This window comes from Myotis nattereri (assembly GCF_964212035.1).
Source record: "Myotis nattereri genome assembly, chromosome: 1".
In the NCBI taxonomy this organism is placed as follows: domain Eukaryota; kingdom Metazoa; phylum Chordata; class Mammalia; order Chiroptera; family Vespertilionidae; genus Myotis; species Myotis nattereri.
Window position 1 is genome coordinate 57627238 of NC_138075.1, and position 19351 is coordinate 57646588.

General features: G+C 42.4%; 1 protein-coding gene across 1 annotated transcript in view; it reads left to right on the forward strand.

Moving 5' to 3' along the window:
- The window catches only part of MYO5A (myosin VA), a 197687-nt gene that overhangs the window by 48796 nt on the left and 129540 nt on the right, over window positions 1-19351 (forward strand). Inside the window, exon 2 of the mRNA XM_081108912.1 lies at window positions 17831-17941. Within this exon, the coding sequence (XP_080965038.1) occupies window positions 17831-17941 (111 nt within the window). The remainder of the gene's footprint in view (window positions 1-17830; window positions 17942-19351) is intronic.

The following is a 19351-nucleotide window of genomic DNA, read 5'->3' on the forward strand; positions in this document are numbered from 1 at the left end:
ACTCTGACCACTGGGTACACTGGCTCTTGGAGCTCTAAGGAGGTGCTAATTTAGCCTCTGCCTGAGGCTACCCAGCAGGAACTATGGAGAGATCTGTAGAATCCTCTTCTTTGTTTGGGGTTTGGAGGTGCCCAGATGAGGCCCAGCTGTGAAGCAATGCAAGCTGCTGTCGGGCCTTGGGCTTTCTTTTGGAAGTTCTGGGTCTCTCTGACCCAGCTGCAGTTTGTGAGGTAATTTTCAGATTGCAAAGGGCCAGGCCTTTCATATGCAAAAGCCTCTGCACACAGCTTGGGTGGGGCGGGGTCTCAGGGGATCAACAGGGTGGAGCAAACAGCTATGGCTGATCCTCAGTCCTACCTAAGAGGCCCTGCGTCTCAGTGTTCCGGTAATCGCTGCAAGCACCTCTGAGAGAAAGCCACCCTTGAGTTCTGCCTGATGCCAGACAGTCCAGTTTCTCCCTGTATGAGTCTGGGTCCCCAGAGATTCACCCAGAACTGGAGTTCAGAGCAGTCGGAAGTTTGAGACTCCCTCCTGATTGAAAAAGACAACTGTGTCCTCAGTTGCCAGCCCTTTCCGCGTGCACCTCTGTACCTCTGCACTTTACTTCCGCACCTCCTCTGAGTCTCAGTGTGCTTTTCTCTTTCCTTCTAGTTGTAGAATTTCCACTCAGCCAGCCTTCCTGTGGTTCTGGATGATGTCCGTTTTGTCTTTTAGTTGTATTTTTGAAGTGGTTGTGCGAGGCAGCAATTTCCGGTGTTTACCTATGCCACCATCTTGGTTTCTGGCCTTTCTATTCTGTTCCATTGATTTATGCATCTCTTTTTCACCAATACCACACCATTTTGATTACTGCAGATATATAGTAGGTCGTGAAGTCAGATAGGGTCAGTCCTCCAACTTTTTTCTTCTCAAATTTGTGTTGGCTATTCTGGGTCTTTTTGTCTCCCCATATACTAGTAAGTTTTAGAATTAGTTTATAGATATCCATAAATAACTTGATGGGATTTTAATTCCAATGAATCAATAGATCAAGTTGGGAAGAACTTACTTCTTGAAAATACTGAGTCTTCCTAACCATGAACATGAAATATCTCTCTACTTATTTAGTTCTTTGATTTTATTCATCAGAGTTTTGTAGTTTCCTCATATAAATCTTATGCATATTTTGTTAGATTTATATCAGAGTATTTCATTTGGGGTGGGGGGGTGCTAATGTAAGTGGTCTTTTTGCTGTTTTTAAATCCTCACCTGAAAAGTGAGGATTTTTTTTTTCATTGATTTTTTTTTTTTAAAGAGAGAGTCAAAGGGAGGAGTGAAGGGGTGGGGGGGGGGGGAGAGAGAGAAGAGAGACATCTATTTAGAGAGACACATCGATTGGTTGCCTCCCTCATGCGCCCTGGTGGATGGAACCTGTAACCTAGATATTCCCGTTGACTGGGAATCAAACTCTCAATCCTCTAGTACTCAGGCCGACACTCTAACCACTGAGGAACACTGGCTAGAACAATGGTATGATGTTTTTACCTTCTTTTTTTATATATACATATTTTTATTGATTACAGAGAGGAAGGAAGAGGGAGAGAAAGATAGAAACATCAGTGATGAGAGAGAATCATTGATTGGGTGCTTCCTGCACTCCCCACACTAGGGACCGAGCCAGCAACCCGGGCATGTGCCCTGACCAGGAATTGAACTGTGACTTCCCGGTTCATAGGTCAAAGCTCAACTACTGAGGCACATCAGCTGGGCTGGTGTTTTTAATTTCAAATTCCACTTGTTCATTGCTGGTGGTAATTTTTCATATAGGGTGCTTAGCAAGTTATCCACAATCATACGTATATACATGTACACATACTGATCATTCACATTCCAGACATTGTTGTAGATGGTGGAGATGCAACAGTGAGCAAAAATAAGCAGGGTGGAGCTACTGGGGGAGAGTGACAAATGTCATGTCGCAGCTGTGCTAAGCTCCCCAAAGCGGAGGTTCACAGTGCTGTAGGGCACTCAGAGCAGCAGCAGCTGATGATATGGGGTGTGTACTTCTCTTGAAGAGTAAAGGCCATTTTGAGGTTTGAAAGAAGCCTAGTGGTTAATGAGGAAAGTGGTAACAGGCAGAGGGCATGCACTGTGAGAAGTCCTGTGAGAGGTAGAGTCTGTCACCTTTGAGGAACTGAAAAAGGCCAGTGGGTTTGAGTGCAAAGAAGCAAAGGGGAATATAATGAGAGAGAAAGCTCAAGAGGAGGGGTGGGGCCAGTGACTTTGTAGGCCAAGGGTGGGCTAGGATGTGGGGGTTGGGGTAGAGCCAACAGTGTATGGTTATAACAGTTACTGTCAGATTTCTTGATACAGTTTTCACTTTCATCAAGGTGCATACAGGTAGCTTTCTTGCACAATTCTCTCCTACAAAGAAACAATTTTTTAAAAAAATCTCTTCAGGAGTGCACACATAGACTAAGGGAGAAGAGCAAAGCCAGGTTGAGATGGAGTGCAGGGCAGGGTCAGTCCCACTACCCAGTTCTGGTCTCCCTTCCCAGGAAGGTCTCACAGAAAGTGTCACTTATTTATGATGGTGCATAGGGGCGAATGTTCAGATGCCATAGACTTTCAGTGTTCATAAAGAGTGGACACAATGGAAGAAAATTTGCACTGTCAAGCCACTATATTAAAATGGATCTATAAATACATATTGAACAAAAGTACAATAATAAAATGATGCTGTTTTACAACTTGTCCTTTTTCAACTAACAGTATCTTTCTGTGTCAGTACTTTATTCTTTTAAAGTATTTGTATAATCTATTATATATTACTACAGTTATATTAACCTTTATATTAATATAGATATATATTAACCTTGTGTCCTTTCTAAATTTTCACTTTTACAAACAATGCTGCAGAACATTCTTGGAAATATAGTTGACCCCTGCACAGTTCACACCCATGTTGTAATTATTTCTACTTTTGGTATCCATAGGGGGAAGTTCCTAGATATAGACTCTCGGAATCAAGGATATGTATATTTTTAAAAACGTTTGGTTTTGTTATTAAATACTTATCAAAAATGCAAAATATAGGAATACATAAAGAACAAAGTCAAAAGTCTGCCCACCTCCCAGCTTGTTATGCATTCCTGAAATAGACATTTTTCATGGTGAAAGAAATGACCAAATTGCAGTCTAATAAGGTTGTGCCTGTTTATCTATGAAAATGCCTGATTTTCTACTCTCTTTCCAACACATGTTATTATCAATTCTTTAATAGCCTTCAATCAGTACACAAAATTTTAATTGTTTTAAATTTGCATTTCTTTAATTATTAGTGAGATTAAACATATTTTCTTAGGTTCAATTTTTAATTTTTTTTTTATTGGTGCTTCTGTGAGTTGTCTTTTGCTTTCTCTTGCCTGTTTTGCTACTGGGTTGTTAATCATTTTCTTAATAATTTGTAAGAGCTCTTTCCACATTAAGAGAATTTGTTGTTTTTTGTTTTTAGCCAATATGTATTTTGACTTTGTATATTGCCACACAGAAGTTTTTAATTTTTCTTAAACACCTTTTGAGCTGACCTTTCTTCCAAATACAGGGTCTCGGTCAACTTTCATAGCTGTTTTTTCCAGTTAGAAGGACACTTAAAAAAGAGAGATAATGGATGGGATAAGGAAGCAGCTTGTAGCCCATAGGTAAATAAAGGCTTCTATTCGGAAGCAGACCAGCAGGGTTCTTTTCATTTGGTGACTAAACCTGCCTGCAGGGTGTTCTCATTTGTCCTCTCGCACCCAGCTCCTTACCAGGGTCCCTCTTTTGCCCCCCTCCCCTTTATTTCCAAGGCAAGAATCTCCCCTCCAGCTCCCATAATTCATGCCTTCATTCTGCAATAATAGCAGCTAAACTGCCCTCCAAACCCCTGTCCTTAGGTAAAGTTGACTGCCAGTCCCACCAGTGCAAGCCTCATTTGCCCAATATGAATGACATCTTGGGAGCAATTTTGTGTATATTAGATAAATCCTATCTACAGACAAAATGTGATAGTAGTGTACACATGAGTGGGGGAGAGGACAGCAAATCACAACTAGAGGCTGTACAAGATGTTCTTTTGATATGATTAAAGAACGGCCAATTATGCACTGTCAGCGTGGCTCAGTGGTTGAGCGTCAACCTATGAATCCAGACGTCAAGGTTCGATCCCTGGTCAGGGCACATGCCCAGGTTGCAGGCTCGATCCCCAGGGTAGGCCGTGCAGGAAGCAGCTGATAGTGATTCTCTTTCATCATTGATGTTTCTGTCTCTCCCTCTCCTTTTCTTTCTGAAATAAAATATATATCTACACTAATAAAAGAGAAACATGGTAATTGGTGTACGACCGCTACCCTTTTCATTGGCTAATCAGCGAGATATGCAAATTAACTGTCAGCCAAGATGGCGGCCGGCAGCCAGGCAGCTTGAAACTATCATGAGGCTTGCTTGCCTCAGTGACGGAGGATCATTGGAGGAAACCATCGTTCCCTGACTGCGGCTGCAGGCCTCTGAGCGGGCAGTTTAAGAAACATTGTAACAAATACCGCCGGACTTCAGCCAGCAGATTCGCAACATTGTAAGCAAAGGCCAGAAACCTACTTTCAGCACCAGAGGGTGGCCTAAGAGCTGGAGCCAAGCCTCAAGGTAAAGCTGGCCCAGAATAAAAAAAAGAAAAAGAAAAAAAGGAGCAGTTGGGAACTTCAGTCACTCCCAGCCTGAAAACAGCCCTCAGCCCCTCACCCAGACTGGCCAGGCACCCCAGTGGGGACCCCCACCCTGATCCAGGACACCCTTCAGGGCAAACCAGCCAGCCCCACCCATGCACCAGGCCTCTACCCTATATAGTAAAAGGGTAATATGCCTCCCGGCACCGGGATCAGCGTGACAGGGGGCAGCGCCCAAACCCCCTGATCGCCCTGCGGCTCTGTGTGTGACAGGGGGCGGGGCCCCAACCCCCTGAGCAGCCCTGCTCTGTGCCTGATAGGGGGGAGCTCCCCAACCCCCCCACCCCCCTACGGGCCCTGCTCTGTGTGTGATGGGGTAGAGCCATAACCTCCCCATCGGCCCTGCCCTGAATGTGAGAGTGGCGGCGCCCCAACTCCCTGATCGGCCCTGCTCTGTGGGTGATAGAGTAATATGACCTCCAGCACCAGGATCAGCAGAGCCGGGAGGCCTCCGGGCACCAGGATCAGCGTGACAGGGGGCAGCGCCCAAACCCCCTGATCGCCCTGCGGCTCTGTGTGTGACAGGGGGCGGGGCCCCAACCCCTTGAGCAGCCCTGCTCTGTGCCTGATAGGGGGGAGCTCCCCAACCCCCCCCCCCCACAGGCCCTGCTTTGTGTGTGAGAGTGGCGGGCCCCAACCCCCTGATGGGCCCTGCTCTGTGGGTGATAGAGGGCGGTGCCCCAACCCCCTGATTGGCCCTGCTCTGTGCGTGACAGGGGGTAGCGCCGCAACCTCCCCATTGACCCTGCCTTGAGTGTGACTGGACGGTGCCCCAACCCCCCAATTGGCCCTACCCTGAGCGTGACTGAGGGTGGCATCACAACCTCCCAATCTGCCCTGCTCTGTGCATGACGGGGCGGCGCCCCAACTCCCCAATCGGCCCTGCTCTGAGCCCGACCAGGGGCTGCACCTAGGGATTGGGCCTGCCCTCTGCCACCCGGGAGCAGGCCTAAGCCAGAAGGTCGTTATCTCCCGAGAGGTCCCAGACTGCGAGAGGGCACAGGCCGGGCTGAGGGACCCCCCCTCCCCACCGAGTGCACAATTTTTTGTGCACTGGGCCTCTAGTATATATATATAAAAAGAATGGCCAATTAGAACTAGGCTGTGAGAAACATCTGGTCACTCATTGCCCTGCTGGAAAGCCTTTGATGAATCCCTTTCTTCTGCAGTATAAATGCCAAATGCCTACATGGTAATGTGACATCTTTCACATTCTGGTCCTAAACTATTTTTAAAGTTAGCGAGACACTGTGCTAAGCACTTTGATTCCACACACATTTATTGAGTACCTACTAAGTTGCCAGACATTGTTTTGATTCTGGAATTAGTGCTAGTTCCTGCTCTTCTAGGGCTTTCAGGCTAGTTGGGAAGACAGACAATCCCAAGTAAATAAAGCAATTTGTAGAGTGGCCCAGAGGGGCCTTTCTGAGAAGGAGATATCTAAACAGACCTGAAGAGTGAGAAGGAACCAGTTGTGAGAGAGTTGAGGGACGAGGGTAGGATGCTCTAGACCAGTAGTTGTCAACCTTCCTAATGCCGCGACCCTTTAATACAGTTCCTCATGTTGTGGTGACCCCCAACCATAAAATTATTTTCGTTGCTACTACTTAACTAATTTTGCTACTGTTACGAATCATAATGTAAATATCTGATATGCAGGATGTATTTTCATTGTTACAAATTGAACATAATTAAAGCATAGTGATTAATCACAAAAACAATATGTAATTATATATGTGTTTTCCAATGGTCTTAGGCGACCCCTGTGAAAGGGTCGTTCGACCACCAAAGGGGTCGCGACCCACAGGTTGAGAACTGCTGCTCTAGGCAAAGGGCAGAATAATAGCCTTAAAGTTGGAAAGAGTTTGGGATGTTATAAGAGCAATAGAAGGCTGGCACAGCCAGAGCTCAGAGGAAGGGAGAATAACCCAGTGATATTTAACCCAAGGGCAGGGACCAAATGCACAATTCATTGTAGAATATAGTAAAGTAATCAGGTTAAACACAATGAGGTGGTTGGGGTGGGTGGTGTTGATGACAATATAATGTAATGGTCTTTAAACTTTATCTCATTTATCTGCATAACAATTACCTGATGTAGGTATTATTAATAACCAGTTTTATGGATGAGGACAAAGGACCCCCAGGAAGGTAGTTGGGTAATTTGCTCAAGGTCATATAGTTTGAAAGTATTGGAGCCACTAAATCTGTTCAATTTCAAAGCCTATGCCTTTAACCTTGACTCTGGATTCTATACTACCTAATTGCTTAATTTTGTGAGAAAAAATTCAAATTTAGAGGAATTAAAACTAACTTAGAATGGCCCTAGCTGGTGTGGCTCAGTTGGTTGAAGTGTTATCCTGTGCATCAAAATGTTGCTGGTTGCCCTAGCTGATTTTGCTCAATGGATAGAGCGTCAGCCTATGGACTGAAGGGTCCCCGGTTTTATTCTGGTCAAGGGCACATGTCTGGGTTGTGGGCTTGAACCTCAGTAGGATCCCTCCCTTCCTCTCTAAAATCAGTAAAACTATATTTAAAAAAAAAAAAAAGTTTGTTGGTTCAATTTCTAGTCAGGGCACATACCTGGGTTGCAGGTTCAATCCCCAGTAGGGGCACATATGGAAGGCAACCAATCGATGTTTCTTTCTTTTCCTCTCTCTCTCCCCCCTTTCTCTCTCCCTCCCCTTCCCCTTTCTCTAAAATCAGTAAAAATATATCTTTGGGTGAGGATTTTTTTTTTTTTTTAACTAGAATGAGTAAGAGGATGTGAGGCACTGTTAAAAAAAATTGGCCCTTCAATTTGGAAGGATCAAGAATGAACTGTTCATCTGGTAGAAGCTCAGAAAGCTATGAAGCACAGGAAGTGGGCAATGTGGACTTATTCACTATATAAATAAGAACTCAGGTGCATCTCTTGAAGCTTCAAAGAAGTAATTACAGGCCAAATAAAAGGAAGTACTTTTTCTACAGTGGGGAGTAAATGGAAGCTGATTATCTCACATACAGATTGAAAATAATATAAATTTGGAGCAGCTTTTATGAATGCTAGAGTGAGCTAGCCTAACAGAACCTTATTATATGAAGCACACTAAAATACTAATGAAATTGTCTGTAATAGAAGCTTAAATAACTACCTAAGAAAATTAAGAAAAAATGAGTAAGTTAAAAAAGTAAGGGGAAACAAACTCTGTATATTAACAAAAATGAAACCAATTGTAAGTTGATAATTTAATTTTAGGATTTTTATGTATTAAGAAGAAACACATAGCTCATAGATTTATTTTTCTTTAAGTGAGAATCGACTATAGAGGGAGAGAAGGAAATAATATTCTTCCTCAGGCATCACAGACAGAAGTAGATTCTCATTTCCAGGCAAATCCATTTTGATCTGGGAGAAGAGTGTTGTGAGATCAGTTTCAGGACACCAGGTAGACCTCTGAGGAGAACCTCTGCTTGCTTGTGCAACATTTGTTTTTAAAAATAAAAATACTTTTTCAGCATATACAATTGGAATAACTCTTGCTGAAGAACAAATGTCCTTTATTTCTTGAACTATGAGACTTTTACAACCTGAGATAGAGTGACAGTTGATTTTAATCTTTCTGTTATCCCCAACCACTCCAATTCTGATTATCTTTTTTATTAGTTATGCCATTTAGCCTCTAGGCCAGTGGTTCTCAACCTTCCTAATGCTGCGACCCTTTAATACAGTTCCTCATGTTGTGACTCCCAATTTCATTGTTACAAATTGAACATAATTAAAGCATAGTGATTAATTACAAAAACAATATGTAATTATATATGTGTTTTACGATGGTCTTAGGCAACCACTTTAAAAGGGTCATTCGACCCCCAAAGGGTCGCGACCCACAGGTTGAGAACCGCTGCTCTAGGCTGTCACAGTTTAGGAAAGAAGAGTATGACCTTGGTTTCTCTAGAAGTTTGGAGATTGTTGAGAGTTTTACGACCTCCACATCTAATTATTTCTGCTTGTTGGCTCTCCAGTAATTGTCTTACCATGGTCAAGGTGCAAGCATGGCCAGCAGCTGGCTTTGGCCCAATACTAGTTTTTCTGTGCTTCTCCTCCTTTAAGGTAACTCTGAGGGCACCTGCCTCCTGGATACTCAGCATGCATCTAGTAGTGTCTTCAGTATACCAAATGAACTCTGTAGCCTTATGTTATTAGCCTAACATGTTATATGTGTAATTAAAATATGAATGCTACAAAGTAGAAATTGTGGGTTTTGTTCAAACAATTTTTATAAGGATTCTGTCCATCAGATGTCTACTCAAGTTATGGGTAGAAGGATAGGCAGTACATAAGATGTAAATATGAATACATTTTACTCACCTAGAGGCTCTTCATGTTTATGTATGTTCTGTTCATCATCTTTAAAGTAACCTCCTATTGACAAATTCTATTTCATTTGGACAAGCCAGCCTTGTATTTTTAAGCATGGGTGACTGGTTTACTGCTTTTTACCCATGCTTATAGTTGGTAGCTAACTAAATTATTTTTAATTATCTTCTATGATTTCTGCAATGACTGGCTTTCTGTTTTAGGATAGCATTTCAAATCCATGGAAGCTCTGGGGGTCCTAAAGACTTATTCATTTAGTTAGTTATTCCAACACACATCTCTTGAGCATCTACTTTGCTAAGCACTAGGCCAGGTATGATGGTGATGCCAGTGGATAAATCATAGATCTTGTCTTCGAGGAGGTCACAATCTAGTTAAAGAGATAGGCCTATGAAAAGATAACACGGTAGTTAAGGAAGGCTTTTGGGAGGTCATAACAAATTGAGTTTTAAAGTGCTGTTGTATTTTCAAGAAAGGACATATATTTCTTTTAGACAAAAGTTTAAAAAGTAGAAGAAAAGAAGGAAAAAGTACAGACATAAAATGGAGTCAGCAGCGTGGTTAAGAACAGTGTGTACAGTAACGATCTGCTCTTTTTATTCAATTCTGACATGTACATTGTTTTTTCACATTAAAAATGCATCTTATCATTGATGGTATCTTAGCTTTGATAAAATAGGACATCAGTATTCAATAGGTAGTTATTGGGCACCTATTGTAGATCAGACACTATGTTTAGCCCTTGACATAAATTTTAAGCAAAATAGACATAGTTCCTGTCCTCATGTCCTTTATATAAAAGTACAAGATTATGTGAGAAAGTATAACAGAGGGGCTTTATTTAGATGGAGAAGTCAGGGTCTATCAAAATGGTAGATATTTAAGCTGAGATGTGAAAGATAAGTAGGAACCAGTAACACCACAGTGAGGCTAAGGGTTCCAGGCTAAGAGAAAGTATGAGAGAAGGCCTTGAGGCTTGAGGTAGCATGGCTTGTGTAAGTTGTTGAAGGAAAAAGTGCAGATGGCCCTTGGTGGGGTGGAGAGAGGGGCTAAGTAGTGGGAGTAGCGGGGACTGTCATGGGATGAGACTGGTTCTCCAAGACCTTCTGGAGGCAGATGCCAAGTAATACAAGGCTCAGAGGGTTATGTGGATGTTTTATTCTCAGTTACTAAGGATTTTAAGTAAGGCTGAGACATCATCAGATTTTTCCATTTCAAAAAGAACACTCTGGTTACTTAATAGAGAATGGGGAGGGAAAGCTTGGTAGCTATTTTTAGCATCAGGGTGAGCGATGATGGTGCTAGGATTTGGGAGGTGGCCATGAAGGTGGAGAGAGGTGGTCGAGCGTTTCTGTACATTGGAGGTAGGACTTAGTGGTGGATTTGATATAGGGGCCCAGAAGAAGGTGATGGTAACTATCAGTTTTCTCCCAAGAGCTGGGTAGAGATGCCTGTTACTGACATGGGGATACTGTAGGAAGGACAGATTTAAAAGGCAGTGGAAGAAGAGTTCTGTTTTAGACTTAAATTTAACATTGTTTGAGACACCTAGCCCAGATGTCTGGGCTAGAGATAGAAATTTGGGGGAAAATTGTATTTAAACTCAGGAGGGGGTGGGATACAATGTAGATATAAAAATAACAATAATGATCTCTAATCATAACTATAATATTAATATTTATGAGGATAGCTAGTACTTATTGACTGCCTTAGGTGTGTTAAGCATTGTTCTGTGTGCTTTATAGTAACTGATTTAATCTTCATGATAGCTGTATGTTGTAGGTATTATTATTACTCTTATTGCAGATGAGGCACAGAAAAACCACAGGGCTAATAAACAATAAAACCCAGACAGTTTGTCCCTAAAGCCTGAATACTTAATACTACATTAGAAGAGGAGGAGACTCAGCTCCGAGATCTGGGCAATGCCAGCATTTAGAGGTTGGATAGGAAAGGTGGACCTAGCACGAGAAACTGAAAAGGAGTGATTTGAAAGGTAGGAGGAACCATGGAAATGGGATGTCTCAAGAGCCAGGCAGAGTGTTCCGGTTGGTTGTTAAGGTCAGTGATCAAAAGCTGCTGAAAGATGGGCTCTTAAAGGACACAAGGCATTAAGTGGGCGATGAGGGTGGGAAAAGGGTTTGCCAGGCTTTGGGATAATGTGAGTAAAAGAGATAGATATGGAGGAACCAGACGCTATTGCAGTTGTTATAGGGTCAAGTGCAGGCCAGGAGTTGTGGGAATTGAGACTGGGTAAGCACGCAGGGGCCAGATCATGAAAGACCTGTAATGTACCCCATGATCTTTTAGCAGAACTGCCTGTCCCTAAAGCTGGGAGCTCTTCTTTTCTCTTTCCCCCCATTTTAGTGTGACCTCCTCACCCTGCCTACGCCTCTGGCTTACCTTTCTTCCCATCTGTTCCCCCTTTGCTGCTCCAGGAGGTGGCTGTGGAAGTGGTCACAACACTTTTGCCTTCTGAGTGAGGAGTTTTGGGGATTGGGATGGGGCACTCTGTTCTAGAAGTTAGGGGTAGCTTTCACTCTAAGCACATGAATTATGAAGGGATTAAAGTGTGCGTTTGTGGTGGGGAGAGAAGGATGTTTAATTACTTCTCTATTATTTAAATGCCTGTCTCTTTTTCCTTCTGTCACACCAAGATTTCAACATAACTCAGTTGTCTAGTATTGCTTACATTTTTCTGTTTCTGGAAATTGTAGACCTTTTCAGAAGATTCTGAGAGCCTCTTTCCAATACTTCATTTAGTCTGCTCTCTTAGAGTGCAATTAGTGTCTGAGGCCAAGAATATACATATCACAAAAGTTTATTAAGAAATTATTATAGGCAGGCCCTGTGTTAAGTGCTGAAAAGGCAAGATGAATAAGATGTACCCCTTCTCTTAAGCAGCTCACAGTCTCTAGAAGGAGATAGGCGTGCAAACTCATCATTTAGTGGGATAAGGATCTAGTGGAAGATTGTATGAGGTAGTGGGGACAATGAGAATGGAGTGCCAAATGGTAAGTCAGGAAAGGCCTCTTAGAGGAGGTGCTGCTTTAACACAGGTATGAAGGCTAAGCAGGAGTCTGCCGGCTGACAGAGGAGGGGTTGTGTTCCAGATGGAGGAAACAGCTAGAGCAAAGGCACAGTGTGAGGCAGCAGGGCTTTTTTGGGTACAGCAAGCCCATAGTTTGCCATGGAGAATAGCAGTGGTGAGGGAAAATGACATGTTAAAGAAGATATTCTCAAACTGCAGCGGGAAGGCCGGGGAGGGTTGGGGGGCAGGAGGTAGGGGGGTAAGAGATCAACTAAAGGACTTGTATGCATGCATATAAGCATAACCAATGGACATAAGACACTGGGGGACTGTCTAGGGCGGGGGGATAAAATGGACACATATGTAATACCCTTTGTAATACTTTAAGCAATAAAAAAAAAAAGAAAGAAAGAAAACAGCCACTGGGGGGAAAAAAAAAAGAAGATATTCCATTGAGGAGTTTCAATAATAGTAATGTTCTATTTCTGACCCAAGTGGTGGGTATATGGGAGTTCATTATATCATTCTTTCATTCAACAATTATTTGTTGTGTGTGTGTGTGTATGTATAAAAGTTCTGGAAAGCCCATTGTGTGCTTTAGGGTAGTAGTTTCTGAATTTTTTATCGAATATGCATTAAGGGTTATATGAATTGCTTAGTAACCGTATGGATTATCAATATATATGTCTGTGTATGTGTATAAAAATTCTGGAAAGCCCATTATGTGCTTTAGGGTAGGAGTTTCTGAATTTTTTACATCAAAACATGCGAGAAGGATTATATGAATTACTTAGTAACCATGTGGAATATCAATGTTAATGTCCGGGTTCAGAGGCTGTGGTATTGATGCTTCAGGATTTCTCTCCTGCTTCAGTTCCTAGCCTTGAGGATACTTAGTTTTTGCAGACATTCACAATGGGATATCAAAAATGAATCAAGGCAGATCCCATGTTGCCAGAGCTGCTTACGATGTAATAGGGGAGCTAGGAGAGATGTACACGTGTGTTGGGTCAGATTTTCGAGGACTGGTCATTTACTCTGTCAGTGCTGTCTTGTTCTCAAAATGTCTCAGGCATTGGAAACAACTGCTTTTGGTGCCCACATCTCAGAGTTCCTTGACTGAGAAAATGCAAATTAGCAAAACTTCCAGTGAGTATCAGCACTAATCAGGATCTCTTGAGTGTTGTCATGTGGTAGGAAATAAAAAGAAAGGTGACTGGTGCTTCCTTAAGGGTACAGGGATGGTGTAACCCCTGAGAAGGTATGAGGGCTAAGCTAGGCTGAGCCAACACTGTTTACTACCCCTTTCTGCCAAGTACTAGTGCAAGCATGACCCCCAAACCTGCCTTTCCAGTGCTGTGCCATTAGATTCTGAGAATTACCTCCTCAATGCCAGCCAGGCCTCATTAAGTTGTATTGTGAGCAATACATGGTTTTTAATTTCCTTGCAAGCTATTAGGCAACTTAACACTGTGGTAGCATTGTTTTCTCAGATTTGAATGTTATAAAATTAAGCCCATCTCCATTTTGTCCCGTCTTTCTAATCAGGTGTTCCTTTGAATTATTTAAATCTTCTTTGGTATGTGTTTACATTTTCACATTATCTGCTTAAATCTTTTTTCTCTTTTCATCTACAGTTTTTTGTGGGTTTTTTGTTTGTTTGTTTGTTTGTTTGTTTTTGTTTTAGTGACAGTACCTCAGATCCCAAATCCTTCTCTTACTAGTTCCTACATCAGATGTTTACTCTTTCTTTGCCTACTGCTTCTTTGCCTACTATTTCAGGAATCTCTCTTAAGTCTCTGGCTCCTCCCCAATCTTTGTGGCTTCATAAAAATGTCACGTGGTAGGTCTGTGAAGTTTGCCTTTGTTTCATCCAAGTTCTCCCATCTTTTTTAAATTTTTAAAAAAATATATTTTATTGATTTTTTACAGAGCGGAAGGGAGAGGGAAAGAGAGCTAGAAACATCGATGAGAGAGAAACATTGACCGACCAGCTGCCTCTTGCACACCCTCCACCGGAGATGTGCCCACAACCAAGGCACATGCCCCCCGACCCGAATTGAACCTGGGACCCCTAAGTCCGCAGGCCGACGCTCTATCCACTGAGCCAAACCGGTTAGGGCTTTTTAAAATTTTTTAATCCTCACCCAAGGACATGTTTTTATTGATTTTAGAGAGAGAAGGTGGCTGGACAAGTGTAGTCTTATTCTTAAGGCTGCCACGTGTGTTTTCATAGGGGTCTGTGGGAAAAGTGGAAAGTAGGGTTGTTAGTGACAGAGGCAATAGGAAGGGGCATTGTCAGGTTGCCATTCCTCTGAGTTTCAGCAACTACATATTTATAACTCTCAAATTGACCCAGTTCTAGTATAGTTGTTTCTGTAGTCACCATTAAAGGTGGAAAAGAACCATAAAAAGACAGTGGTAATAATAGACTGATTTCTGACCTATTTCTCCTTGAATACTTTCCCAAGAAATAGAGGTAAGGTAAAGGGTAAGTTGTTGTCAGAGTGATACTTGGTGTTTAAATATCTTGCCTTTGGAGTGTGCAAGGGCCGTAGCCTCCATCTCCTATCTCTTAACACCTAACTTTTGGAAAGCTAGCCTTTGGAAAAGTACTTACCCATTCCTGTTTCCAAAATACTTGTGAAAATCCAAGCTGCAGCTTGCTATTGACAAAGAACACAAAGGCTCTTCTTTCTAGATTTAGTTGGAAACCTCATATTTAGAGCTGGTCAGTCAGCCTTCTACAAACTCACTTGGACCCGTTTTGCTTTTTTATGCTTTCATCAGGCAGGGAAGTAGGTAATTTTATGACTCTATAGCTCATATATTGCATACCTTTCCTAGAACCAGTAAATCCTTCCAGAGGAAGTTATGTAAATACTGACTTTCTAAAATGAGCTTCAGAGTGGGACCAGTTGGTACACAGAAATGTTTATTGAATGAGTAAGATTTTAGTAATGTGCATAGTTTATGGGCTGTGTAGCTGGGGGAAAAGTTATAAAACTAATTTCAGTAACATTTGACATAGAACATTAGCAATCACTTCTTATGGGAAAAACATTAATAATTGTACTTATATATAGGTTTATGTTTTTCACAAAGTTTCTATGTGTATAAGCTCTTTTTAAAAAATATTTTTTCATTGATTTCAGAGAGGAAGGGAGAGAGAAGAAGAGATAGGAACATCAATGATGAGAGAGAATCATTGATCAGCTGCCTTCTATTAGGGATCGAGCTTGAAACCTGGGCATGTGCCCTTGACCAAAATCAAACCCAGGACCTTTCAGTCCACAGGCGGACACTCTATCCACTGAGCCAAACGGGCTAGGGCTATGTGTAAGCTCTTGACATAAACTAGATGAGTACTCCTATCACCCCCATTTTACAGGTGCCTGAAATTAAGGTTAAAAAAGGTAGTTTTGGGATTAGAACCCATAACCTAGTTTAGTACTCTTTCCTCTCCAAACTGTTCAGGTAAAAAAGTTTGCATGAGTTTGTGATAATAAGAGAACAATAAAGTAATGGGTGCATTTATTTTACTATACTGTGTTACTTAATTTAAGGAAATACCTTTTATTCTGAGATTCTTTCAACAAATACTAAGTGCCCAGCCTTGTACCAGGTTCACAGGTACTCGATATTATGTTGAATAATACAGATATGGAGCTTATATTCTAACTAGAGGCCCAGTGCACAAATTCGTGCATGGGTGGGGTCTGGCTGGCCCAGCCATGATTAGGATTGGGAGGAGGGACTGTGGGCAATTGGCTGGCAGGCCGCACCCCTGTTTAGGATTGTGAGCTTGATTGGGAGAGGGGCCAGCCATGGGAAGGGGCTGTAGGTGGTGGGTCAGCTGGCCCCACCCCTGAAAGGGGTAGGGGGGTGCCAATCAGGGGCCAGCAGCCTGGGGGAGGGGCCATGGGTGGTTGGTCGGCCTACTCTGCCCCTGATCAGGTTGGGGGGACTGATCTGGGGATGGGGCCAGGCAGGGGGAGGGGCTGCAAGAGGTTGGCTGGCTGGCTCCGCCCCCTATTGGGGTGGGGGGTGCAATTAGGGATGGGGCCGGCTGGGGGGAGGGGCTGCAGTCCTATCATGGTTGGGCAGGCCGATCAGGGGTGGGGCTGGCTGAGGGGAAGCAGGGGTGCATTTGGCTGGCTGGCCTTGCGCTTGATCAGGATGGGAGAGTCCGATCAGGGGTGGGTTGGCCATGGGGAGGGTCCGCGGGAGGTTGGCCAGATGGCCCCACCCCCTGACTAGGCAGGCCAGTTCACTGGCCACAGTGGGCATGGCATCATAGCAACCAGTCGTTCCGGTTATTACGGTGTTACGGTCGCTGGATTTATATATATAAATCCAGAGAGAGAGAGAGAGAGAGAGAGAAAGAGAGAGAGAGAGAGAGAGAGAGAAAGAGAGAGAGGGAGAGAGAGATATGAATGAAGAGAAATAATAAATAAGTAAACAAGCAATAATTAAGTTCAGGTAATAATAAGAGCTCTGAAGAAAACAGAGAAAGGCTGCTGGTGTTATTTTCATTTATTCCTGAAAAATGGGCATCAGGGTTTAGAGTACATATGTTTTAAAGAAAGACTCCTTCCTGAGGAAATCAAGAAATCATAACACATCTTTTCAATATGGTATTTGGAGGATTCTTTCATATTAATATATTTTGTTCTTTTTCTTCAACATTAACCTAAAGTCCAAAATTGGCTTAAGTCCAGAGTGTCTAATGAGCTAAAGATCTGCTGCTTTAGGAACCCCTGACCCTACTTCTTTCATGACATTGAGGCTACGAGAGCCATGCTTATTGCTGGCCAAAGATACATTTTTACCATTTTCACTCATCTTTACAAAATAATGAAGGTAAAATATTGCTTTCTAATTTTTTTTAAAATTAGCAATAGAACTTTTCTTCAGTGAAAATTCCTGATACCCAGATGTAAAACAGCTATGGCTCCAAATCCCAGGCTTCCTCTCCTCTCCACTCTAATGGCCTGGAGGAGCACCTGGGAAGTCACTAAGGCTTTTCAGAGCACAGGATGAAAACCGCAATAAAAATTCAAATTGTAATCCTGCTGTAAAAAGATAGTTGTGTTGCTGAAACTGGCAGAGCCACCATACTAGTGATTCAAGATTATATTTTGAAAGTCCACATTTAGTGAACAAATAGGTTTATACCAGTATATACATTTTAACCTAAAAATATATTTTCAGGTAGCATTTACTATATAAAGCAAAGTCATTCTTTCATTGTAGCTGAAAATTTATTGAGATACAGTTGACATATAGCCCTCTATAAGTTTGTGTATAGCATAGTGATTTAACTTACACATATTGTGAAATTATTACTATAATACAGAGCATACTTTTTACGTTATGTGGGCATGACAGTACTATGGGTCTAAAATACTTTTCATCTACTAATTTAAAAATTAAATTTTATATTGACCAAGAATTATTTTTTCATAAATTAATTATAAATAAATCCATGATATGTTTTATATATTATTATAACATAACTAGAGGCCCAATGCATGAAATTCGTGCATTGGCCCTTATAGCCTTGGCCGCCCTCGCAGCCCGACTTCGTCTGGAAGGTCGTCTGGATGGTCGTTCTGCAGTCCAGTCTAATTAGCATATTAGCTCTTTATTATGTAGGATTGATTTGCTAGTTTAAATTTTTTTCTTTTTGTTTTCTAGTTTGCCAGAGTGTGGATACCTGATCCTGAGGAAGTTTGGAAGTCAGCAGAGCTCCTCAAAGATTACAAGCCAGGAGACAAAGTCCTCCTGCTTCGCCTTGAGGAAGGAAAGGTAAGAATTTAGTGTTATTTGTTGTCATTGGCACAAAGTGAAGGGAATTCAAAAGTGTTAAATTTTGAACCAATTTAACATTTTTACTTATTAAATTGATTACAAATGGCAAAATGGCAAACTCAAATTTCTATCCTAGTGGGTTAATGAAAATAGTAGATACTCTAAAAATCCATTAATTTTGTCTATGAATTGATTATGATTAGATTTATATTCACATATAATTCTCCAAAACATGTGTGTGTTTATCTGTATTTTGTCTAGGCTAGCATTAAAATGCTTTCATATTGCCCAGCTGAAGTGGCTCAGCTAGTTGAGCATCGTCCCATGCCCCTAAAGGTCACTGGTTCAATTCCCAGTCAGGACACATGCCTGGGTTGTTGGTTTGAGCCCCAGTCAGGGAGCATACAGAAGGCTACTGATCAATGCTTCTCTCACAATGTTCTCTCCCCACCCCCCCTTCCTCTCTCTAAGCATGTCCTCAAGTGAGGATTAAAAAGAAAGAAAAATATTTTTTTATATTAATTAACATACTTCATATCATCTAAGGAGCCAGTCTGAGATTTGGTATTTGCTGGAACTAATTATTTGAAAAATTTTACTGATAAGCAAGTGTGTATAAACACTTTGCTCATGACCAGAAATATTTAAAACCAATTGTGTCTCTATATTTCCCTGTCTGCATTCGCAGGATAAGTGGATTTGTTTTAGTGTTACTCCTTTTAATCTCTTCACTGCATTTGACAGGCCATGTCACACTTTTTTCTTATAAACCTTTGTGACATTAATTTCCTTTAAACAAGGAAACTATGTATAAATACATGGAAAGTTAAGTAAAGTAAAACTATATAGGACAGTTCAACTCTACTAAGATGTGAAAAGGTTAGTTTATGATTAACTACCAAATGAGTAATACTCTCCTGACAGTTAACATGTATTGAGCACTTAGTAAGTGCTTTGTTTGCTGTAACTCATTCAATCCTCACAGTAAGCCTATGAGATGAGGCTATTATTATTATTACTAGGGGCCCGGTGCACGAAATTCGTGCACTGGGTGTGTGTGTGGGGGGAGAGTGTCCCTCAGCCCAGCCTGCCCCCTCTCACATACTGGGAGCCCTCAGGCGTTGATCCCATCACCCTCCGATCGCCTGATCAGCCCCTTGCCCAGGCCTGACGCCTCCGCCAGAGGTGTCAGGCTTGGACAGGGGACCCCCATCTCCCCCCGATCACTGGCTCTGGCCCCCGCCCAGGCCTGAGGCCTCTGGCCCAGGAATCATGCCTGGGCAGGGGACCCCCATCTCCCTCTGATCGCTTGCTCCACCCCCCGCCCAAGCCTGACGCCTCTGACCCAGGCTTCAGGCCTGGGCAAGGGGACCATCATATCCCCCCAATCCCCGACTCCGCCCCCCA